The sequence below is a fragment of the Thunnus maccoyii genome, chromosome 3 (genome assembly GCF_910596095.1).
Source record: "Thunnus maccoyii chromosome 3, fThuMac1.1, whole genome shotgun sequence".
Classification (NCBI taxonomy): Eukaryota; Metazoa; Chordata; class Actinopteri; order Scombriformes; family Scombridae; genus Thunnus; species Thunnus maccoyii.
In genome coordinates, this window is record NC_056535.1 from 14,378,092 (window position 1) to 14,403,716 (window position 25,625).

The following is a 25,625-nucleotide window of genomic DNA, read 5'->3' on the forward strand; positions in this document are numbered from 1 at the left end:
AGACAAGTAGGGCAGCTGAAGATGAGCATCAACCCAAAAAAATCTCTCTTTGAAGATCATGATTTAAGAAATGGTTTTGGGACATATGCTTATTTGCTTTCTTGCAGAGAGTTAGATGAGAAAATTGATGCCACCTTTGTCCCACATGTGTCCCTTAAATGTGAAGCTGGAGCCAGGAGACTATTAGCCTACTTTAGCATAGAGACTGGAATCAACTAGCCTTGCCCTGTCGAATGTTAAAATAAAATCACCTCTAAATCTTCCTAATTAACACATTATATTGACATTTGTTTAATATGTGCAAAAAGTGTAAAAATTGTGGTTTTATAGGCAGTTATGTGCTGGTCTATTTGACAGCAGGACAGTTCCAGGCTAGCTGTTTCCCCCTGTTCCCAGTCTTTGTGCGAAGCTAAGCTAACCACTTCATATTTAACAGATGAATATGAAAATATGGTAATATTGATCTTCTCATATAACTCCTGGCATAAAACTATCTAAGGTATTTTCCAAAATGTCAAGCTACTGATGTAGCAGATGGTCTGCTTGTTTTGTGTTTACAGGCCTTGCTGCAGCAACATGGAGCCAATGACCTTTTTTCCTTTCGGTTTGTCTTCTTCCATCATGACCTCATACATACTCAGATGCTGGTCATCACTGGAACAAGTGCTCACACAGACTTTTATGGTTAATATTCATCCGTCAAAGGAACTCTGTGTTAGTGACTCCTGCCTCCGGTAAAAGTTAGTCCAGACAGCCTGATCAGACCGTTACACACACAGTGCATTTATAAGACATGGTGTCACCTGGAAAATATGGTAGTGCTTTAGTAATGCTAAATGGAACACAGACACACAAACAATACGTACTTTGAGTAGTTATTGGTAAGTAGCTGAATATCTGTATCAAGTATTGTGTACCATGTCTTTACCTACCTGTTTTACAGTTGGAAGTGCATTGTTTTACACTTTTAAACAGATTCATAAATATATTACATTTAGTGATTTAATCTAACCCCAGTTTGATATGTAAACAAAATGATCAGTTCATTAAAAAGGATGTTCTATAAGGTATAGATTTCTTTTCTATTATCCAGAAAGTGATGTAAAACGATCATATTTCTGGTTTCCAAGTCAGATATGATATAGTTCTTTACACTTTGTTCTACATTGAAAACCATAAAAAAGATACTATCTGGGCTCATTTTGCAATCGCTGAGGAAAAACATTACCACCCATTTCCTCTACTTACATATCTATCTAATAATGAGGAAACTGTCTCAGAGTTATATGATCTTTATCTTGCAATGACGGGAAAATGGTATCATTATTATTCGGACATATTGTCATTATGAGAAAAGCAACCTCAGGTAATAATGAGTATAGTCTTTACCATTTGAGTAAACAGGACCACAATGACTATAACTACTTCCTCATTGGTTTGTGGCATTCAGAAGAAATGTAGATGTATCGTTATTAGTATTTGCGGTCAGCATTGGTGGTTATTTTATGATTCAGAGATAAAAGCAGACTCTGATTCACCTGAGGTTTCTCCAGCAGGTATAAATACATCTTACAGAGGCTTTTTTCATCGTTATGAGACAGTTGTGTGTCTGCACGTTCCCCACCCCGTTCTCGTCAGTCACATGGATGCTTACTCTAACTGAATAAATTGTGAGATGACATGACACAACTCAAGCTTGAAAAAGGGAGTGCAGACACGTTGTACACAAATGGAAATCGAACAGAGCAGTCTCCACTAACACTGCTGCTGTTACAGGTTCCTTTGCCTACACTGTTTGCTTTTTATTATCTATATTTAACTCTGACCACATTCAACTGCATATAATGGCTTCCTTTTACACTGCACATATAAAACACCCACTTGTTGTTCATACTGTACATAACATTTCTGGATTCAGTGTTCTGTACGTAGATGTTGTTACATCCCTTCTTATTACCCATTGGTTTATTTTCCATTTTGTATATTCATTCATTTTTAGCTAGCAGCATAACTCAATAGGGCGTTGGTCTGTCAGTCTGTCCACCACTTTGGTTCAGACTGAAATATCTCAATATCTATTTGATGGATTATGAAACACAGATATTTATGGTCCCCAGATGACAAATCCTGACTTTTCCTCTTGCACCACCAAGAGATTGACCTTTGGTTTTGAGCGTGAAATGTCTCAACTATTGGCTGGATTGCCTTTTTACATAGTGTGTTCATATTCCCTTCAAGATGAATTGTACTAATAACTTTGGTGATTCCTTAGCTTTCAATCATCAGGTCAAAACTGATATTTGTGCAATACTTTGGTTTATGAAATTCTTAGTTATTGCAAAACTAATGACAATACCGTTAGCTTAAGCTGTACTTTGTGTTTAGTGCTAATTAGCTAATGTTAGCATGCTAACATGCTGATATAAGATGGTGACTAGTTAGAATGGTCATTATGAGCATGTTAGCATGCTGATGTTAAAGTGTCACTGTGCCTTAGTCTTGTTTAGGCCTGTTGCTACTGTTGCATCTGGTTAAACACTAAACTGCATTTTGTTATAATAAGTTTGAAAATAATATGATCTATTCCAAATCTCCCCAAAATTGTGTGGGAAGTTGTTAGTATTATCTATTGAAAAAATAGATAAAAATATAAGTATGTTAGATTTACTGTATATGGCAGATTATATAATCTCCCTGTAATTGAGGCTGGTAACATGTGTCAGATATTCTTATTTTTGGTTATAAATAAAGTGTGATAATATTGTGAAATTTGACACATAACAAAAGTATAATGTTAATCACTGTTGTTTAGAGATTGTTTGCATTACAGACATTAGCAAGATGTTTTGCGGTAAATGAAAAAAAAAATTAATTAAAAAACATAACAAAGCAAATTTCACCTTTGCAATCATGGAAATCAAGTGTTAGGGGTTTAGCAACAGAGGTTTGAAGGTTTTCAGTGGTTAAGTCAAAACATGTCCATATTTCCCCTGGCTCTCTGTGGACTGGTGTTACTGTTAAACATTGTCCAGCTGACTGAGTCAGACTCATCTCAGGGGAAAGCCATTGAATTTTGCCATTCATACATGTTTCCCTTTGGACTAAGACAGCTCAGTTTAACCAGGGCACATTATTCTGTTCGGTCAGAAATGAGAGGGTTTGTCACAGTTCCTATCCTGTAATAATACACAGATGTACAACCCTGCTGAGGCAGAACTTGGAAAAGATGGAAGCCCATGGGAATGTACTGGTGGTATGAGAAATGTTTTGATCAGAACTTTTGGCATTATAATAAAATAACACTGGTTTAGTGTACAAGTTCAAGCTTTGGCATCCTTTGAAGGTCAGTTTTCCATTCAGTGCCTGGCTGTGTATTTTTCTAGTTGGACATATTGACGACATAACGAATTAGAGTCTTCTTCTCTGGTTTATAGCTTTAAAGCAGAGTTGTTTGAGTTCATGAAAAATGAGTTGGCAAACAAAAAAAACAAGACAAACAAACAAAAATCTTAATTGGGTCATGTTTATTCTCTGTGCCACTAGATGAGATTGGCCAGTGACATACAGTAATCCCTCTCCGTTGCATATTCACAAGGCAGAGTCAGATGTAAATATTTTGAAGAACTCTCAGACAGAAGACCCAGTCAGGGGGCAGATGGTGGTAGGACATCTTGTTTCCATCAAGTCGTAGGATCTTCATCCTGGAATAGGACAAAGGTCCCACCTCTCTGCAGAAACTAGTCACGTTGAACTCTGGAGCAAACCGACAGAAAACATATACAGACCATTTTTTCATTATTAAACAGCCATTAATCACAAGAGTTACAGCCATCTGTGTATTATTGTCTTGTCCAAGCACTGTAGAGACTAAACTAGTCCAGAGAGTTTTGATTTCACATCATGTACCATGTGTTCATCATATGTAACTTATTAAGTTGAAGCGCTTCAGTTACATTATGGGATTAGTCTTGTATCTAAGAGGGTCTATGCAGCCTGCAAATGTCCCTCTTCTTCTCACAGATTCTGCATTTCCCATTAGATGTCTTGCAGGTGCTGTGGTGAAAACGGAGGCAGAGGAAACCACAACACCGTCTTGTGCTTTCTCACTTCATTTTAGTTGTAGAGCTTCTCTCAGCCCTGACTGTAGGCTTTGGCAGACAGGACTCGTGGTAGCTGTCAGGCTGCTAGCTAGACGATGAGGTGTGTGTTATTGTGGAAGTGTTTTGCCTTCTGTCTGTCTGGTTGGTACACAGCCCCGCTGTCTGCTGCATCATAGATTGAAAAACAAGAACACACTTTGACTTTGCCAGCGACTGTGAGCCAAAACTGCATACCAGGTCATAATATTCATAATGGTCATGTGAGTTTTGTAATGTTGCTAAATATCGTCAAATCTGGTATGTGGCTTCTGGCTTCGAGTCTGCTGCATTGCGATATGATTACTATTCGTCAAAAAAGGTAAGAGATGGGGAGCAGACAGAGGAAAGAGGAGTCTATGAAGAGGGGAACAGCATGTGCTTCTGGCTCATCTGGAGCTCTTACCTCTAAAACCATTACAGATGTTTTCATACCAATCTCCTCTCCTCTTTGCTAACCTACTTTCTCTTCATTCAGCCACCCAATATTCCCTCCCCTTCACTTTCCTCCACTCTCTTTACTTTTCTTGTCTTTCAACGTCTCCCTCTGAGCCCCTCCCCTCCCTTCACTCTCTCTATTCTTCTATCTCAAACTTGCCTAGTCTTTTGGCTGCCTAACCCTAGCCCCTCCCGTATTCGTATGCAGTGACAAGGGCTGGCTATGTTCGTTTCTATACAGTTCCTGTCACATTTTCCACATTTATTCTTCTCCCTCACAGCACGGTTCAGGTGTCAGACCTCCCCAGGTAGTCGGTCACATAACTCACTAATACTGGCACAGGAAGAGAGTGTATTGTTGTTAAATGTATGAATGTGTTCACATGTGCAGGAAATTTCAGAGACGTGAAGTCAGTGACACCTCTACATTCACAGTGTGAAAGCTGACTGCATTTTGTAAACATTTTCTTTGTGTGTTTACACCTCACCTTGTATTTCATTGGCCTCCAGGTAGAGGTACTGCAGGGTGGTGGGGACTGTGGGAATGGTTGTAAATTTGTTATAGGAAAGGTCGAGTTCCACCAAGCTGGAGATGTTGAAGACCTGTGGGTGGACACTGTGGCTCTGCAGACCACAGTGACTTAAACGAAGATACTTAAGATTGAGGAATCCCACAAAACTGTCTTCCTCCAGCACAGAGAGGGAGTTATTGGACAGATAGAGCTGTTGTACAGTGGGGGGTAAATGCCCAGGAACAGATGAGAACAAATTCCCACTGAGGTCCAAAAGGCTTAGACTGAGCAGACCTGTTAGATGAGGAGAGGACACACACAAAAACAAAAATTAATATTGACAAATTGGTGTGATTCATTTTCAACGTTAAATGCCAGAAATATTCTGTGTTAATTAATGTAGTCAGATTGTTCAGAGAAGTCTCAAGGGCAAACCTCAGGGTGTGAGATGTAGATTTAATCAATGTCAACAAAAAACTAATTAAACTTTTCTCACATGGCAGTGATATTTTATCCGTTATCTCAACACACTCAGTAAAAGGTTCAGATATACTCAGTAGGTATCATGGCACGATATGAGGTTGGAAATCCAGTCTATCAGTTAATATAATTTCATCCCATCCCTTTCAATAAAAATATAATGCATCATAAAATATCACCTTGTGCCCATTATTTTATTATGTATATTCATTAATATTTATTTTACTTAATTCAATTTGATTTATTTTGATGCTTCCAAAAATGTAACAGCTCTAAAATTGAAAATTAAGCTGATTTAAGAATAATTAAACACTTTAAAATGGCTTTAAAGAGGAACTTTTTAAAGGCAAATTTGTACTAATATTTGAAGTCTTATTGCTGCTGAATTAAACCCCCTGACCCAAACCACCTTGTGGCTTAAAGGAAAGGCACAAATTTGTGAAAGTACCTGTTCTATTTCAGATAATAAAAATCTGTTTGTTTTTAATGTTTGTCTCTGTGTTTTGTATTTGTGAACAGATACATAGCAGTAGCACTAAGTTGTTTTGTACTCTCTTTTTTACTTTCCATACCAAGTGTTCAAAATAAATTCTCTAAGTATGAAGTCAAGGAAATGACACATTACACTACCTCTGAAGTCTCCGGCGGTAATGGTTTGCAATCTGTTTCCCTGTAGCAGCAGCAGTGTCAGGTTATGTAAGTTCTGCAGAGCTCCAGGGCTGATGCTGCTGATTTGGTTGTAGGCCAACCGCAGTTGTCTGAGTCCAGCTGGCAGACCACTGGGCACTGAACTCAGGAGGTTGTGGTTGGCGAAAAAGTAGCACAGCTGGGTCTGGTTTTTCAGGGTGGCCTGGTCCAGCTTGTCACTCTGTAGCTGGTTGTGGTCCAGGATGAGCCAGCGGAGCCCTGTGATGTTGGCCAGAACAGAGGGAGACATGGACGAGATGTTGTTGCCCTGGAAACAATTGAACACAATGCCTGATGGATTTTGTCTTTTTACACTTTCCAAATAAAACAAACAATATACAGTGAAGTGCAGTGGAGGTCAGTTATTGTGTGAGAACAGGAAATGAAAAACCGCAGTGGGTTAGTAGCAGACCATTGTTAATATAACACATGTTCAGTGCCCGTGTCAGTATTGTTCTTACCTGGAGAAACAGGTATTGAGTTGTGACCGGCAGGTGGTCAGGCATGTCTGCCAGACCTCTGTGGTCACAGTACAGTGCTGTGGGCCAGTGGATGGGGCAGTCACACTGTTGAGGACAGGCCTGAGGGTTGTTGGCTCTGTACCAAGATGGGTCCATCCGGCCCTGCAGGCTCATCACACTGGGCTCACCAAGCAAGCGGTTGATCCACAGAGGAACTCCACCATAGTCCATGTCAGCCACAACAGTGGCTGTGTCAAAAACACACAGCAGCACCAACATGGCACAGCACAGGACAGCCATGGAGACAGTTGGTCAGATATGTAACCCTACAAATTAAACATGAAGACAATTATATCAAATGGGAACTCCACTGATTTTACATGTCAAAGTCACCCAGCTTGTAAAAAAAGTTGCATGTCTCCTGAACAGCTTTGTCAAGTCTTACAAAATTACTAAAAATTTAATTATCCAGGTGTTTCAGCTGGGGCAGGATAGGATAGATATGAAAGGCTCATTCTAAGATAACAAAAACATAATGATTCTTTTTTTCAGGTGATTATAGACTAATAAAAAATAATTATGAATATTATATTCCATTTATGCCAATAGACCGCCTAAATATTATACACTAGTCCTAAGTTCACATTTGTAGTTTTGAGTAAAATTTCTCAAGAACCATTGGATGGATTCCCATGAAATCTGGTACAGACATTCATGTCCTCCTTGGTTTCTGACCAAATACCTGCAAAACTAATAACATTCCCATCAGGCTTTGCTTCACTTTCTGTTTAATGTTTAACAGCAACTGTTAGCATGTTAACATGCTAAACTAAGATGGAACATTATACTTGATAAACAAAAAGCATGTTCACATTGTCATTATGAGCAAATTAGCATGCTGTTAGCATGCATGTTAGCATTTAGCTCAAAGCACTGCTGTGCTTAAGAGACTTGCAGAGCTGCCAGCACCACTATAGACTTTTAATCTTGTTTAATCTGTTTCTCGCAGGTTTTACAACTTTATGGAAGTGCAATACTAAAAACCCTTTAAGATCTGGTTTAAGCACTTGACTTTTGAATGTTAAAATAAAAACTTCCTGTCAACCTGATACCAAGATGAAAATAGTTTCAGCATCGGGTCAAAAAAGGTCACTAAACAGTATAGCAGTCTCATTTTAAGACATGAATCAATAAATTATTACAAAATTAAAGGAAAGACCCTAAACTTCTAATGTTGTATACCATGTGGCGTGAAATGAGACACAGCACAAGTTGAGATGGTTGCTTTTGTACAGCATGCACATTCTTTCTATTCAAACTTCTAAGTAAGAGACAGAAGAATACATTTAATTTTTTCCTTGCATGCACAGCTGTAGATGGTTAAGGTAACACCCACAAGGCTGGTATGTACAAAGGTACACACAGAGATACACAGTTGTCAGTTACTGTTGGTTACAACACAGCAGTTAGAAAGAAAAGTTTGCATCATCAGGAAGTTTGACTTGATCAGCATGTTTGCGATGTTGCATTTTACCCTTCTCATCCACAGTGCAGTTTTACAGTACAGCACATGCTCAAAAGGTTGCCAAGACATTAGCTGTGTTATGCAATCATGCCTCATCGAACCAACTGTAGTTACACAGACAGACGCACATTGTAGATTTGAACATTTCCAGTTTTGCCTACGTTGCAGAGAAAGGAAATGGAAGCAGATGAGAAACAAACAGTAAACTGACACTTACCGGTTGATTAGGAGCTACGCAATGGGAACAGGTTGTTTTAGATTCCCAGAGCTTCCGTTCCCCTCAGGAGCTGTGTGATAATGTGTCTGTGTGTGTTTTTCCAGCTACCGGCAATGTTTACCCTCTGTCTGATACATTCCTCTTCTTCAAACGCTGCCCACATCCCAGACCCTAGACCTCCTTCATAATCTTCCCTCACTCCCTTCTTCCTTCTCCCTTCTCTCAGCCCTCAGTAACGACTGAACCCACAACATTTGGTGGAAACATGTTTGCTTGTACCATGGAGATGCACAAAACATACACAGAAAGACTGGAAGCAAAAGAAGAGGGATTAAATCAAATGAGGGCAACTGGATTTGGACTCTGATAGCGCAGAGCTGTCAGTGAATATGAGAACATTTTGATCAGCATTCAAAAATATCCGTGTCTGTGAGTGTGTGTGAGTATGTGTGTATGTGTGTGTGAGACTGGGTCTACAGTACGTGTTCTGCCTAGAGGCATTGAAGCCACAAAGTACCTGGGGAGCCAAAGAGACCATTCTATGTGTATATGTGTGTATCTTTGTGTGCATTTGTATCCATCTGTGTGTTACTGCATGTGTGCGTGTAGTGTGTGCATGTGTGTGTGTGTGTGTGTAGTGTGTTTCTCGAAGAAAGGAACTTCTTGCAAGCATCTGAGCAGGGGAGAGGGAAACGATTCCAGATTCCTTTCCCCCCAAATATGAGGGGAGCTCTGTGAAAAAAGAGGCAAGGTGGAGAATAAAACGGAGAGGAGGAAAGTATTTCCTGGTGAGAGCAGGGAAAGAGCTCCCTCTAGGAAAACCATATGGAATAACACCCACAACAAGGTTTTATAGCCTAATGAGTGTCTGTATGTGTTTTTGGGGGAGAAAAGAAGTGATGAAGCATTTTATTTTACCACAAAAACAGGCAAACAAGAAACTAAATAAACAAGAACATGTGTTTATATGCCAGTGACAGCAACTACAACTTTTTAAAGTAATAGTTCCACATTTTGGGAAATATAATTATTTGCCTTCTGGCAGAGCGTTAGATGAGAAGATTAATTTATGTACCATATACACTTTATTAAGTACACCTTGCTAGTACCTGTTGGACTCCCTTTTGCCTTCGGAACTGCCTTAATTCTTTGTGGCATAGATTCAACAAGGTGCTGGAAACATTCCTCAGAGATTTTGGTTCATATTGACATGATAACATCACGCGGTTGCTGTAGATTTGTTGGCTGCACATCCATGATGCCAGAGGTGCTCTATTAGATTGAGATCTGGTGACTGTGGACGCCATTTGAGTACAGTGAACTCACTGTCATATTCAAGAAACCAGTTTGAGATGATTTGAGCTTTGTGACATGGCGTGTTATCCTGCTGGTAGTAGCCATTAGAAGATAGGTACACTGAGGTCATAAAGGGATGGACATTGTCAGCAGCAATACTCAGGTAGGCTGTGGAGTTTAAACGATGCTCAATTGGCACCAAGGGGCCGAAAGCGTGCCAAGAAAATATCCCTCGATACAAGGCAGGATGGATCTATGCTTACATGTTGTTTACGCCAAATTCTGACCCCAACATCTGAATGTCGCAGCAGAAATCGAGCCTCATCAGACCAGGCAAGTTTTTCCAGTCTTCTATTGTCCAATTTTGCTGAGCCCATACGAATTGTAGCCTCAGTTTCCTGTTCTTAGCTGACAGGAGTGGCACCCAATGTAGTCTTCTGCTGCTGTGGCCCGTTCTGCTTCAAGGTTCGACATGTTGTCCATTCAGAGATGCTCTTCTCCATACCTCGGTTGTAACGAGTGGTTATTTGAGTTGCCTTTCTATCAGGTTGAACCAGTCTGGCCATTCTCCTCTGACCTCTGCCATCAAAAAGGCATTCTTCGCTTGCAGAACTGCCGCTCACTAGAAATTTTCTCTTTTTCGGACCGTTCTCTGTAAACCCTAGAGAGGGTTGTGCGTTAAAATCCCAGCAGATCAGCAGTTTCTAAAATACTCAAACCAGCCCGTCTGGCACCAACAACCATGCCAAGTTCAAAGTCACTTAAATCACCTCTCTCCACCATTCTGATGCTTGGTTTGAACTTTAGCACATTGTCTTGATCTTGTCTACATACCTAAATTAATTGAGTTGCTGCCACGTGATTGGCTGATTAGATATTTGTGTTAATGAGCAGTTGAACAAGCGTACCTAATAAATTGGCCAGTGAGTGTATATGAAGCTATAGCCAGCAGCTGCTTAGCTTAACTTAGCAAAGACTGGAAACCTAGGGAAACAGCTAGCCTGGCTCTGTCTGATGGTTACAAAATCCTCCTAACAGCATCTCTAAAAACCACTAATTTTATCTTGTTTGTCAATCCATACAAAAAAAAAACAAAGAAAAAAATGAACAAAAATGACAATCTGCAGTTTTCTGGGTAACATGTACCAGACATGTTTACAGAGGAGATATTTAGGATGATTCATGGCTGTTGTGTCATGACAGAATCTCCAACAAATTGATGGACCTCAGAAAAAAAACAAAACAAAACAATTTTATTTTATTTTTGTTTAGCCTTTATTTAATCAGGAGGTCTCTTGAGATATCTTACCTTTTTTGCAAGAGACTTGGCCAAAATAGATAGATATAAATAGTTACATAAGAGTATACATCATTAATATACAACAATCACATACAACAATAAAAAATTATGTCTGATATGAAGGCAGTGTTCCCAGATGGTTTCCAGAAGTTTATCTTACATATTACTCTAAGCCCAGGGTGCAGGGTATGAAAATGCAATTTTACCAAGTTGTGAGCAGACTTTAGAAAACAAAAAAAACCTGATAAAGTTGCACACATTATTCATAACTCTGATGAATTTATTTAACAGATGAAGATGAGTGTTTCTGCACATTGCCTTATTTAGGATAAGAGAGCTAGAAACAGGAGAAAGCATCTCTCTTTACCATGGTTTTAAAGATAAAAAGGTACACATGAACTTTTCTCGGTTTACTCACCGTATAGCGAGATCCTTGGCATTAAAATGCAGAGATGAATCATAGATGGGACCAAGGCTCTAAAGTTATGAATCTGATGTCAGCATTTACACAGTGTCAACATAAACAATAAGCCTATATCATTATAAAACATCAGTTACATTGTCTCACCTTTTGCCATTCCTGCTGTTCCTCATTAGTAAGATTTCTTGTTCATGTCACTGTAACTGGTTTCTAACTGGTTGAGTGAGAGTTTTTTGGAAACATAAGTGAGAGTGGGTAGATGGTGTGTGACCAGCAGCAGGTTGGCAGCTCCTCAGCATCCTACGCACACTGTGCTTTGCTGTTTCTCTCTGGTTTCAGGAGAAGGAAATGGAAAAGACTTCCTTCCATCCTCTGCTGGCTGTGAGCCCTCTGCTACCACATAACACCTCTCACTGAAACATTCTCCACATAAATATTCACCTCACTCACACACAGAGTCAGTGCTATCCTGAAATGAATACTGATATTTTCTCTGTGATTATGCAAACTTTTTTATAAATGTTTTTTGATGTTTTGAATAAGTGCTACAAGGAGGAGCTATGATTATTAACACTGGAGAAATATATGTTCTTAATACAATTCCTTCTTGCAGTCTGAGACAAGCATAACAATGAAGCTTTTGAAAGTGGCCAGTCCCTCAATTGGCCACAAACAACAGTTGTCCAGTGGTTGGACCAGTTTTCATTAAATCCCTCCACATGGAGATCTGTGCTCAAGACACTTGACAACATGGAGACTTTGCCATGTAATGATTGCAAATGCAATATAGAAGACTTCACCAAGTATCTCTAACTCTAAAGTCCAAGATTTCTGGTGCAGGAAAGAAACATCCAGGGAATTATGACCACAATGGTAAATACAGTGTGTGGGAAAAAATAATATTAGCCTTTAAAATATTAGACCACAACAGCCTTTTTATTGTTATCATTACTGATGTTGTGGAAAAGAAAAGCTAGTCGAATCTGATTATGTGGTCTTCACTCACATCTGTGCAATAATGCATGAAATGAAATGGCAGGATATCGCGTAGCATAAAAGCTGCTACAGTACAAAGTCACAGAAAAAATAAAAAGAGTAATGAAGAAATGATGTCATTCACTATTGCTCATTTTTGTTCAGACTGTTAATGTCTAGAGAGCTCCCTATTTACCTAAGCTGATGAAGTAATATCACCATTTGGAAAGAATACAGTAGAGCCATCTGTCATAGTCAAACAGTATAAACGCGAAGATCCTCATCTGATGTTACCTGTAACAATTACACAAAACACAGAACGCAATATCAATTCCTCCTCATGCTGTTTGACACCACACATATTACACCAGTTTAACTTTAACAAATATGATGTCAATCCTAGCGTCACTTCTGAGAAGACATGGAACATCAGAGTGCAAAAATGAATTATATTTATGAAATGATCAACTGGATACAATGTCTTGTTTAATATGTCTGTTAATGAGTCATCGTCTTTGCATTTCCCAAAGCAGAAGTAGCCCTCAGGTGGTTTCCTGTGTCTTGTTTGGGAGCTGGCAGGTACATCAGCTTGTCACCAGCAGATCCCTGCAAATACTTTTCTATTGCTACAATTACACTTGTTTTCACCTGCACTGCATCACACATACTTCTTAGATTAGGGTTTAGAGTCTTGCTTTTGTTTGGCCATGTGTTTGACATTTTAAGAGAGGCTGCACATGTGAAATATTAGTAATATCTACTGAGGTGTAATGTGATTAGAGTGAGGCTTTCTATGCCAAAACAGTGTCATCAGGTGTAATACTGTGGGAATGTCGTATCTGTACATTTAGCATAAAATGTAACTTTCATCCCAAACATCCAAATGTTATTCTTGGTCTTTGAAACAGCAGTTGACAAAACAATCTCACCTCTCGTCCATTTATAGGAATATTGAGCTTTCCTTAGTTGACATTGAAATGTAGATTTTCTCTTTTTATTTTATTTTACTTATTATTATATTGGTTAACATGTTACCTCTAGAAATGAAAACAACCAATGTTTTAGAGTCGGTTTCCTCTTCCACCACTTTGACTTTCTCTTCTCATAATTCCCTTCACCATCTGCTCCCTTCATTTGTCCCTCATCAACATGTCCTGTTACTGACACTAGAGGGCTGTGTTTCCTTTCTAATCAACAGCACACAGGTTGAGATAAGCTAAGGCAAAGGCCTTCTTTGCAAATGTTTGCTGTACAATTACAAACAACACATTAATACCAGTGAATCATATATCAAGAGGTGGGAGGATTTAATTTAAAGAATAATAATGAATGCACAGGCTGAATAAATAAAAGTAAGGTTTGTCTTTTCTTTTTGAGCCACATTCGTTCTTTTAGTAGTGAAGTATGACTGAGGTACTGCTCAAGTTTAATTTGTTTTCATGGTGACAAGGTCATTGTGACAGCAGGCTCCACTGTTACAGAGGATCCCTGGCGTTGTTTTGAACAGGCAATGTTGCAGTTATGCGCATCCAGGACACTACTACAGCATATTTTAAGATCTCCTTTTTCAGAGTAGCACAGCAGATTTAAAATTGGTCAAATCATACATTTTTTTTTATCAAGATTGAAATTGAAATGAGATCCATAATTATGTATATGTTGGTTACTAACATACATTAAAAAAAACTGCTGCTTTTATCTGTATGAGAAAAAGAAGCTTGACGTGGTGTAACATCTGTGCATGATTTATGTACGTGTGTGTGTGTGTGTGTGTGCTTGGACATCTGCTTTCTATTGCATGGTTTATGCTGCCCCCTGTGCCCTGGGGTGCCATGGTTCAAGTTACCTTAAGGAGACACATTGTCCAGTGACCACTAAGACCGAAGCTCTATCTTTATTACAATTCATTTGTTTAATTCCACTTAATTACCATGACTGCATCTTCAATATGGATCTGTGTTGTTGCACTGTTAAACAATCTCTGTATAGCAAGACAAGAATATATATGTTGGTAGTAACAGGGTATGTGTTTGTGTGTGCATAAATCACATTATGGAAACAAAAGTCTGGTTCCTACAAGGTTAACCATTAACTTGAAGGGTTAGGGCTTGATTTTTGGTTAAGGTTAGGGTAATAGTCCCAGAAATCAATGTTGTAAGTCAAGACAATGTCCTTCAAAGTGACAAAAACTGTCAAAAACACACACAAAAAAAAAGCTTAATGTGTGTGTGTGTGTGTGTGTGTGTGTTAGAGAGAGATGGACATACAGAGGGACAGACAGACTATGTAGTAAAAGATAAGCTGCCTCAGATTGCATCATGAGCATTTTTTTTGTGTTTTTGGCCTCCTGTGAGATACAGGCATATTTCCAACATTACATCTTACAATAAAGAGAAACGCTGTTTTTTTTGTTTTGTTTTGTTTTTTTACCATTGCATATTTATTAGGGCCATATGAATCTGTATGGCAGCCAGATGAAAGAACATCTGACTTTCATACATACACAATAAGACCATTTAGTCCATTTAAAGCAAAACACTGGCTTCCAAACAAAGTATATCTGTCCTTATTGACATATATTTGAGGGCCTGGAGGAAGCAAGGCTGAGTCTGAACAGAACAAGCTGAACAGCCTATTTAGTTAAAGTATTTTTGTTGTAGCTGTTTATCTTTTTCTTCAGGTGAGCGAACAAATAAGCTTCATCTTCAGGAATGAAAATTCCTGTGAGGAGTTCATGGCCTGAGTGGAAAGGGCTTGGTCCTCTGATCTTCTGATCCCTGCTCAGTACTGGTCATGACCCAGACAGGAGACGAGGGGAGACAACACGGGTGGGGGTTGGGTGTATTTGGGGCAACCCAGAGTCCACCTGGGCCTCTTGCTTTGAAGTCCTGGTCAGCAGAGAATCAATTTCTCTCACTCTAAATGATAACTGCTGCACCCTCTCTTTCTTCTTCTTATATTTTTGTCTGAGTAGATACGAAACTCTCTGTTTCACAGAAGTTTATCTTTTTAACCACCTCATATAAACATCCCTTTGATGTTATGTTGCAAGAGGTATGAACCTCATAAAGCTCAGAAGATTGCCCATCCTCAGTGATGAGTAAAGGTTCAGTGCTCATCTTGGTTAATTTCACAGGTACTAAACACAAAACAGCAGGTTATCCAAACAGCTGCCCTCTTCCTGTTGACAGAGAAATAAAGCTGGGTTGAGAAATCCAACAGCAAAGTGGTCAGACGTATTTCTCAACCCAGAGACGTCCAACTACTTTACTGTTGGAAATCACATTTAAAATAAGGAAAATGATGTCTGCTCTGCTGCATCTGGTGTCCAAAGATCCGAGTGGACACACAACAAAGAAAAAAAGTTTCCTCATGCTGCAGTAACAAATTGCAGAATAGCACGGAAAAATACATTGCTTTGTGTATTTGTTTGTCCCTCCTGCTTAGGACACATGCCAGTGTTCAAGCCTCTTTATTCAAACCCTAAAAACAATCATAATCCGTGCCCTGTAAATTCCTCACCACAGTTCACCAGCTCAGCTGTAATGCAATGTGGCCATCTGGTCGGTTCTTTCTTCCCTTTTTAGAAATATGTTGTCTTTTATTGTGAGATATTGAATACACTGGCTACAATAAACCAACATAGATAACACATGTAGCACAAGACCAGTTTAAGCTGGGAGTATACACGCACATCCAAACTGGAGAGGGCAGGTGTTGGATTGAAAGTGGGCAAATGTCGAAAAAACAATCCAGATAAACAGCTTGCACACTGCAGGGCTCCAATGTCTACTTATAATTTATTGTACCAAGATGATGTTTGAAGCACTACTGCTCTTCATCAGACTCAAGTGACAAAGCACAACACCATCTTAAATATATACATGAATACAAGTCATATGATGCAGTCACATGACCCAAATCTACAATGTGACATAAAAATAAATATACATACATAAATACACACAAAAATATGTTATGTGTATGTATATATACATACACACAACTATGGTAGTGTACATAATACTGCATACGAAAAGTTCAGAAATCAATGATGTAGGATAACACTTGATAAAATCTCTCCAGGAAAAACCCTATCTGTGCAAAAAATATAAATATATATATTATGTACAAAAATATGTAGTTCTGAATTAATAAAGTTCAGAATTCACTGGTGTAAGTCGCCATTTAATCAATCACTGCCAGAGAAAACAATATCTTGTCTTCGGTGATTTCCCCTCTTTCTAGCAGGTCGTTGAGACATCCACGTACTTTAGTTTTTAATTCTGTCAGGGAATTTCCATGTAGTTTACGGTAAAAGGTGTTATTATTCAGTTGTCTCATAATTTCCTGATTGTAGGCATCTCTGTCTGGGATCACCGGTGACTCCCCTTTATCTGCATTTTGAATAACAATGGAGTTGTCATTTTTGAGGGTTTCCAGTTAAGGTTGTTGAGCCTTTGTCAAATTATGCTTTACTTTTTACTGTCTCTTTTTGCCAAGCAAGATTGATATGTCTCTTTCCACCAGTTTGCAATATGTGTCAGTGGATGAATTTCTGTGTTTAGGGGGGATGAAGATAGATTTACCTCTAAAAGGAGTTTTAGGCCTGGTAGAGATTCAGGAGGAGTCAATCTCCTGGGTCCCATGATGGTTAACTATGTTGGAAACATAGTGACACTTGTGGTTATCTTTAAAAAAAACTTCTTAAGGTGTAAGTTATGAAAAAACCTTTGTAAATCAACATACATGTTTAAATCTTTGCAGTGGGTAGTAGCACAGAATGACAGTCCTATATTAAGAGCAAAGATACAAGTACTGGAAATAGGCTTACTTGACAGATTTATGACATTCACTTCCTCCACAGTCTGTGGGTGTTGTAGGGCTCTCTTGTGGTGTTTTTGCACCCTCCTGCACTTTTTTCTCCTCGGCGGGCTTAGGTTGGAAGACAGTACTCTAGTGTGTGGTGGGTTTTCTCTAAAAAAGATTCCTGTAGAGAGGTGCTGGATCCCGAATCCATGTTGAGTGAAGAAGTTGATGCAGCTGAGCTTAAGTGTCTGTAGCGTTGTGAGATATCAAATAAGTGCTCATTCAACCTCATGGCACTGACAATTCAGGAGATATCCTCTCAAATGGAAAGAACAAAAGATAAAGTCAACAAACTAAAACATCAACTCCTTACAGACTCTCCAGACAAAGACGAGATGACCCAGTTGCTAAAGGAATGCAAACAAAAAAGAGCAAAACTACAACAAGAAATAACATTGTCAAAAAAGGCAAAATTTGACCGGGATACAAGAGACTATGAGCAAGGAATAGTCTATAAGTGGAAATGGAGTTATGAACCCACACAAACAGACACAGAACAAAGACAACAGAGGAGGGGACAACGCTACAGACACTTCAGCCCAGCTGCATCAACTTCTTCACTCGACATGGATTCGGGATCCAGCACCTCTCTACAGGAATCTTTTTTAGAAAAAAAAAACTGTCTTCCCACCCAAGCCCGCCAAGGAGAAAAAAGTGCAGGAGGGGGCAAAAACACCAAAAGAGAGCCCTACAACACCCGCAGACTGTGGAGGAAGTGGATAATAATATGGTCATAAATCCGTCAAGTAAGCCTATTTCCAGTACTTTTATCTCTGCTCTTAGTAAAGGACTGTCATTCTGTCCTACTACCCACTGCAAAGATTTCAATGTATATGTTTTTAAAAGATAACCACAGGTCTCACTATGTTTCCAGCATAGTTTACCATCATGGGACACAGGGGATTGCCTCTTCCAGTGACACAGAGACCGAGAAACACTAAGAGACTCCTCCAGACATCTGAACCAGGCCTAAAACTCCTTTTAGAGGTAAATCTACCTTCATTCCCCCTAAACACAGGAATTCATCTGCTGACACATATTGCAAACTGGTGGAAAGAGACATATCAAACTTGCTTGGCAAAAAGAGACAGTAAAAAGTAAAGCATAATTTGACAAAGGCTCAACAACCTTAACTGGAAACCCTCAAAAATGTCAACTCCATTGTTATTCAAAGGCAGTCAGACAAAGATGCCTACAATCTGGAAATTATGAGACAACTGAGGAATGACACCAATTACTGTAAACTACATGGAAACCCGCTGACAGAATTAAAAACTAAAGTACGTGGATGTCTCAACGATGTGCTAGAAAGAGGGGAAATCACCAAACATGAACATTCCTTTATGTTAATAAACTCACCCATAACACCAGTGTTTTATATTTTACCTAAAATACAGAAAGACTACAGTTATACCCCTCCAGGCAGACCTATTGTAGCTGCAACTATTTCCTTCAGCCCTGTGTCACGTCTTTACTCTCCTATATTAAAGACTCTATGAATTTCATTCAAACTATACAAGCTGTCCAACCCAGCAACTACAACCATCTGCTGGTTACTATGGATATTGAGTTTTTATACACCAACATCCCCATACAAGGGGGGCTGAGGGCAGCAGAATTTTTTATCAACAGGCAACAACAAAACTCTGCCGAGTAATGGTCACCTAGCACATCAGCCATTTTAGAGCTTAATGAGACTGTGGTGACTATGAACTTCTTCATGTTTGACAAGGATTTCTTTCTACAGGTGTCCAGAGTCAGCATGGGCTCTAAGATGTCCCCCATTTTCACCTCATTGTATGTTGGATTCTTCGAGCAGGAGATTGTACTGAACCCTTCAACATTTCTACATACAGAAGGTACATAGACATCTCTTTCTTTTTCATATGGACCTCCACAGAGACTTAACTCAGAGACTTCCACAACTTCATTAACATACAGAATGTACATCTTAGATTCACTTTGGCCTATGACCCTTTGAAAATGAACTTTCTGGACATTATGATTACGAATAACAAAGAGAGCCTTAGCACAAGCCTATACAGGAAGCCGACTGACAGAAACTCTGTTTTACATGGACAATCCTATAACCCTACACTTTTAAAGAAAAGCCTCCTTATTTCTCAGTTTCAATGCATATGCCGCATATGCAGCTCAGATATTGATTTTAAAAACAAATGACAGACTTAGAACACAGATTCCTACAAAGAGGGTTCAAAAGTGAATGGGTGACACAAGCCTCCAACCGTTTCTCCAACTTAACCAACCCAATCACCAGAATAAAACATTGGCATTACACATTTCTGCAAACCACAGATATGTTGAATCTCTACATTTCAATAGCTTTTCACTTTTTAAAATCGCAGTAAATGGCTGTTATCAGTTGAATAATCATGTTTTATGTTGTGACAATGCTGTGGTTAAGGTCTGGTTAGGGTTAGGCACAAAAACCGCTTGGTTAGGGTTAGGAAAAGATCATGGACTGGGTTAAAATAGCCGATTTGGTCGCCAGAAAAACAGCTGCAAATGTCCTGACGTCTTGCTAAACCTGTTGGTGAGGGCCGTTTGTCCACCTGACCCCCCATCAACCCCACGTACGTTTTTGAGTCCTGTGGCACCATGCAATTACAAATGTTGCAACTGTCAACAGTGTAATTTCACATGCAAAACCAAGACTTTCCATCACCCACACACAGGGAAAGTGTTTGCTATTAAAGGTATCATCTCATGCAAAACCACAATGTGATATATATATGCGAGAATGCCCCTGTGGACTTGCGTACATAGGAAAAACATCTATGCCTCACAAAACCAGAATCTCAGAACATAGAAGTATTATCAGAAACAATGATCATAAGAGCCCTGTGGCTTGACTGTTGCCTCTCTCAGTTACACTAAACATGTCCAACTCCTACAGAGGGGGGGAGACATCAACACCCTTCTTATTAAACGCAAACTATTCTGGATTCATACTCTAGACACTATGTCACCCAAGGACCTCAATGAGGAAATGGACCTTAGTCCCTTTTTGTGACTCCTGAGACCTTCTATTTGTCAGTCATATCATCTATAGACTTGTAATCTGAGTTCTATTTTTCTTTCTTGGTTTCTTTTTCTTCTCATTCTTTATGTTGTTGCTCTCTGGTCAACCATATTGCACCTATTATAGGACAAATAGAGGTAACTTCTTTCGTAGTGTTCCATACTTGATGATGGTCTACAAGCCTGATGGTGGTCAGGGATATCCTATTTAAGGTCTTCCTCTTTACATATATTGCTGTATATATGTTTGTACATACGATATATTTGTGTACATATTGTCCTCTCTGGTAGTGATTGATTGAATGTCGACTTACACCAGTGAATTCTGAATTTTATTAATTCAGAACTACATATTTTTGAACATATACTATATATTTATATTTTTTGCACAGATAAGATTTTTCCTGGAGAGATTTTATCGAGTGTTAACTCACACCATTGAATTCTGAACTTTTTGTATGCAGTACTATGTACACTACCATAGTACCATATTTATGTGTGTATTTATATATGTTAACCACAGATTTTTCTATAGACTGTAGTTACCATGTTTGACAAATGTTGACAGGACTGCTCTTTGATCACTCCCAGAGATGTTACCGCCCTTGGACAAATGTTAAAAGCTATAACAGTCTTAAAGGAATAGTTCGCCATTTTGGGAAATACCATCCCGTCCTCACAAGAAAAATGACAGTATAGGTTTCAAATACAGCCAGCAAAAACAACCTGTAATTATATTCACTACATCTAGCGGCCATAGTAATTATGACGGGGAAGTGACACAGTTCTGATGATGTCAATATCAAGTGACTTGATAAGATGATGTTGCCTTATTAGGGGGAAGTGGGTTGGGGAGATGGTCAGATAGTTGATTAGACGCAAGTTGGACTTTGCTGCTGGAGACCACTGTTTGCTTCCCATTTCCAACTGAGAGTTGGGACATTTTTTCGAAGACCATAACAATATTAGGTTTTTTTTTTACTGCTGCCATGATGACAGAGGTTGTCTTTGAGGAAATTCTAACTACATTTCAAGTGATAATTTTAACCCAAACCATGATCTTCCCCCAATCCTAACCAAGTGTTTTTTGTGCCTAAACTTAACCTGACCACACCATGTCATTATTTTTTAACAGTGATCTGTAAAGGGTTTTGGAAAGCAGCATTTTATGCTCCTATTTTGCAGGAACAATCAACCTATGTGGTTGTTTAATTATGAGGATGTGGAAATACATTTAATCATTTTCTTGCCAATAGTGAGAGGAGAAGATCAATACCACTTTCATCTATGAGAGTGGCATTAATTCTCTCCCCTCAGCAAGAAAGCAAATGAGTGAATTTCCCAAAATGTCAAACTTTTCCTTTCAATTACCTCAGATGGTCATGTGGACTGCCATCCAAAGGAAGCACTTTTCCATATATTTTTATATGTTGAAAATTTTAATGCACAGAATAATTTGAATTCCAAACAAATAACAGTCAGAACTGTGCAAACATATTTATCTAGTCAACAGTCACACTATTCTTCCATCGTTGCTCACAGAAAGGTATCCCATGAGAAAAAGAAACAGCAAATGAGACGGCGAGAGGAAATTGGAGGAAATAAATAGGGGAAGATTCAGTGAATCAGCGACTGGAGATGTGAAAGATAGAAGAGAGCGGAAATACTGATTCAGATGGAGCTCATGTTGTAGAGAAGACACAGAAGCAGGAAGAGGCCCACATTAAGACCAGACAGACAAACATGAGAGGACTGTCACACGTGTTTTCATTTAACCCTTTACAAGATGTAAGGTTGTTGGAGAGGAATGGAGAGAGTTAGATCCGCCCCTGCTACAACATGTTTTCCCTGGCAAAAAGATGTTTGCTAAATGGGATAAAGAGCAGTTTATGTTATCCATTAGCAGTCAATCTGAATAATGTTTGAAAGAAAAAAAATATTGTCATACTGTCATAAGCATGGAAGAGTTTATTACTGTAGGAGCTTTTTTTTTTTTCGTCAAAGGCTGAACTTGAACACTACCCTCTTGTTGGTTTTCCTTCAGGTGCTGTATACAACGGAGGGCTCCTTACCTTTGTGTAAATTATTTTTACATTTATGATCCAGTGATCCAAAAGGGTCAAAAGTAAAGGTGCAAAGGTCTAAATATTCTGAGTGCACTGTGGGGTTCAGCTGAAAGGAACTGAATGTGCTGCACACAGATGGGAACAATCCCTCACAGCCACTGCATCTCACATCACTCACATTAGTGGAAAAAGAAACTCCAGAGTGGGGGGTGTGGGGTGTGCTGAGCCATGCCTGAGTGAACAAAATGGGGTTCAAGAGGGTTGTATAAAGGGGGTGGAAGGAACCAGCCCTGCAAAGGAGTAGAAAGAGGGGTGGAGAGGGGGATGGCATAACGGAAAGGAGCTCTGGGAGGGGAGGTTAGTTTTTTTTTTACAAAGTGTTTGTGAGAGTCCCCTCCAGTCCTGAGCACACTCTGAGAGAGAGAGGGGACAAGGAGGGCCAGTCTCTCTGATCAGGTAGGTGTGTGTGTGTGTGTGTGTGTGTGTGTGTGTGTGTGTGTGTGTGTATGTATGTGCGCGTTCATGTGTGTGTGGACATGTGTCTGTCGATTTGTCTTTCATGCACAGACTTATTTTTCTATGAAACCTGATAGGAGATGAATAAACACATGATGATAGAGTCATAATTTTGCTTCAGCTGTTTTTCCCTCTGCAGATCAGAAGGTCATTATTGGATATTCCTCCACAATTTTGGGGCAGCAGTGAGACCTATTTACAAAGCTGGCATTCATAGTTAGGGGTTTGTTTTTTTTTCTTTTCTTTTTTATAACTTCCCCTCTGGATTCCCTGTGGGTTAAGACCACTAAGAATGTGCCTCGCTGCAGGCAGTTACATTTCCAAAACGTCAGTAGCTGCACTGCACCTTTGACTGTTCATTTAACCTCAGTACAGTATATAACAGTGAGGCTGGTTTTATGCATTCTTCTAGAATACCACCTTGTTCTCTGAAGAAGTGAGTGAAGTTACATTTTTGCAGTATATTTTTTTTACTTTTTTGTGGCTTAATGGCTATTGTACTCATTAACTTTTGCAAATCCTGAACCTCTGTACTATGTAAGAGAGGAACTTGCCCTTGATGGATACAGAGGGTCAACACAAGAATTGAGATTTTGACTTGAAATGAGTTTAACATTTCTCTTTTGAATTTTAATACCTCTCTCTCTCTCTCTCTCTCTCTCTCTCTCTCTCTCTGTATCTGGTAGGTTATAGAAAAGATTTGTGCAACAGTGGCAATGCGTCTGGTGATTATTTTCCTCTTGTCTGCCCTGCTGCCACTCTGCCTCTCCCATGGACCAGATCCCTTCGGCTGGCTGTATGGCCGGCAGAACCACTATTTTGGCTCCCTGCAGGCAGACACCACAGGAGGAGAGTGTCCCTCTGAGTGTGACTGCCCACCTTCCTTTCCCATTGCCATGTACTGTGATGGGCGGGGCCTGACAGCCATGCCAACAATCCCCTCCCGTATCAAGTATTTGTACCTCCAAAACAATGCCATCACAGCCATGCCCGACTCATCTCTGGTCAATGCAACCAATCTGGTGTGGCTCATGCTCCACCACAACCAGCTGACATCTGATGCCATTGGCAAGAAGGTAAACCTACATCTGGTCCCAGTCAAGTCCAGACACACATGTGAGCTCAGGGCATGATGCAGTGAGGCTGGTCTAAATGATTGTCAGATGGCTGGCACGTGGCTAACAGATTATGTCACTGCAATTTAAAAAAATTAATGGTTTTATTGTTGCATGTGTTAGTACACAAAAGGTGGATTTTTGTGCAATTAAGACATGTGAATCTTTTTCATGGAGGGCTTGATTCTTGTAAAATTCATTATTATGTGCATGTTAGTGAGTTGTCCATTCTCCATATCATTCTTAGGCATTTCTGAAGTTGGGGGGACTGGAGCGTTTATATCTGCAGCACAACAATTTGACCAGCATTCCTTCTAACCTCCCTCGTTCCCTGCGAGACCTGAGAATCAACCATAACAAGATTGAAAAGGTAATGTTGCATACAGTTTGATATTCATGTAGAGCCTTTCTCTGTTCTTGTTAACGATTTGTCTGTTGATTAGTAGAGGCATTACTGATTTATTATCATTGCCACTGTTGCCTAGGTAACACCTGCAGACCTAGAGGGAATGGATAACCTCACTATCCTGTATCTCCATGACAACGCTGTCACAGACATGGGCACATCACTGAGGGCACTTATATCCCTCACACTGCTGGACATCAGCGGCAACAAACTGACAAAGGTAAATGTGTGTTTGTGTCTGTGTGTGTCCCATTAACTGAATGGAGAGTCTCCAGTCCTCCTGAACTCTCTCCATGTTCTGATCCAAGGTCCCGGAGGCTCTCCCCGAACATCTGCACCAACTCTACCTCGAGTCCAACGCCATTGACTCTCTACCAGAGGGCTTCCTGGGACGTTTCACGCAGTTGCAGTACGTCAGAATGGCCCACAACCAGCTCACAGACAAGGGCATCCCTGCCAACACCTTTAATGTGACTGGACTGGTGGAGCTGGACCTGAGCTTCAACAAACTGGAGAGAATCCCTCCAGTCAGCACTACACTACAACATCTCTATCTGCAAGCCAACCAGATCAAAGGTAAAACATAAGTCTATTTGCAGATTATCACTGCTGTATGCATGCAGTAGTAAATTCATTACCACCTCTCCCTCTGTCCTGCGGCTGCAGAGTTCTCTCTGGGCAGTTTCTGCAGCGTTGTGGATGTGACCAACTTCTCCAAGCTGCGGACGCTGCGACTGGACGGGAACGAGATCAGTCGCCAGGACATCCCCACAGATTCATCACTCTGCCTGCGCTTGGCCTCCAACATTGAGGTCTAACCATGTGCACGACACCATTTGTGGTACTCAGCACACAAACACAGCTCAGTTTACAGCATACAATTACAGTGTGACACATTTAATAGTGCAGGGGTGATGATATAATTTAATATTGACAGCAGGTGGCAGCAGTTCTTACTGTAATATCCACTATTCACATCACAGTGAGAGCAAAGATTGTCACATGTGGCTGTTTTTAAGTTTCACCAGACATTTTTTATTTCACAGGGAATTTTCTGTGGAAGATATAAAATAAGAACATCATACGTTTCCTTAACAAGCATTAAGAAATTAAAAAGTTTGATTTTTTTCTGAAGAGGTCAAGAATACAGTTTATATGCTCAA

At 39.7% G+C, this 25,625-nt stretch overlaps 2 protein-coding genes across 3 annotated transcripts; one reads left to right on the plus strand and one right to left on the minus strand.

The window, feature by feature from the left end:
• Window positions 1–3,509: 3,509 nt before the first annotated feature.
• Window positions 3,510–9,195, minus strand: zgc:113307 (uncharacterized protein LOC553753 homolog). 2 transcript variants are annotated; one of them, XM_042406882.1, is made up of 5 exons: window positions 8,457–9,195; window positions 6,715–7,040; window positions 6,197–6,521; window positions 5,063–5,380; window positions 3,510–3,753 (listed from the first exon to the last, which is right to left on the minus strand). In XM_042406882.1, exons 2-5 carry the CDS (start codon window positions 7,012–7,014, stop codon window positions 3,602–3,604), a joined length of 1,095 nt encoding a protein of 364 aa, XP_042262816.1. In that variant the 5' UTR covers window positions 7,015–7,040; window positions 8,457–9,195; the 3' UTR covers window positions 3,510–3,601. The 2 variants fall into 2 exon arrangements, with proteins under 2 accessions (XP_042262816.1, XP_042262817.1); XM_042406883.1 differs by lacking the exon at window positions 8,457–9,195 and adding an exon at window positions 7,563–7,594.
• A 14,462-nt stretch (window positions 9,196–23,657) lies between these two features.
• On the plus strand, window positions 23,658–25,365 carry fmoda (fibromodulin a). The gene is made up of 5 exons (XM_042407014.1): window positions 23,658–24,017; window positions 24,304–24,426; window positions 24,542–24,682; window positions 24,771–25,038; window positions 25,129–25,365. Exons 1-5 carry the CDS (start codon window positions 23,658–23,660, stop codon window positions 25,278–25,280), a joined length of 1,044 nt encoding a protein of 347 aa, XP_042262948.1. The 3' UTR covers window positions 25,281–25,365.
• Window positions 25,366–25,625: the final 260 nt, after the last annotated feature.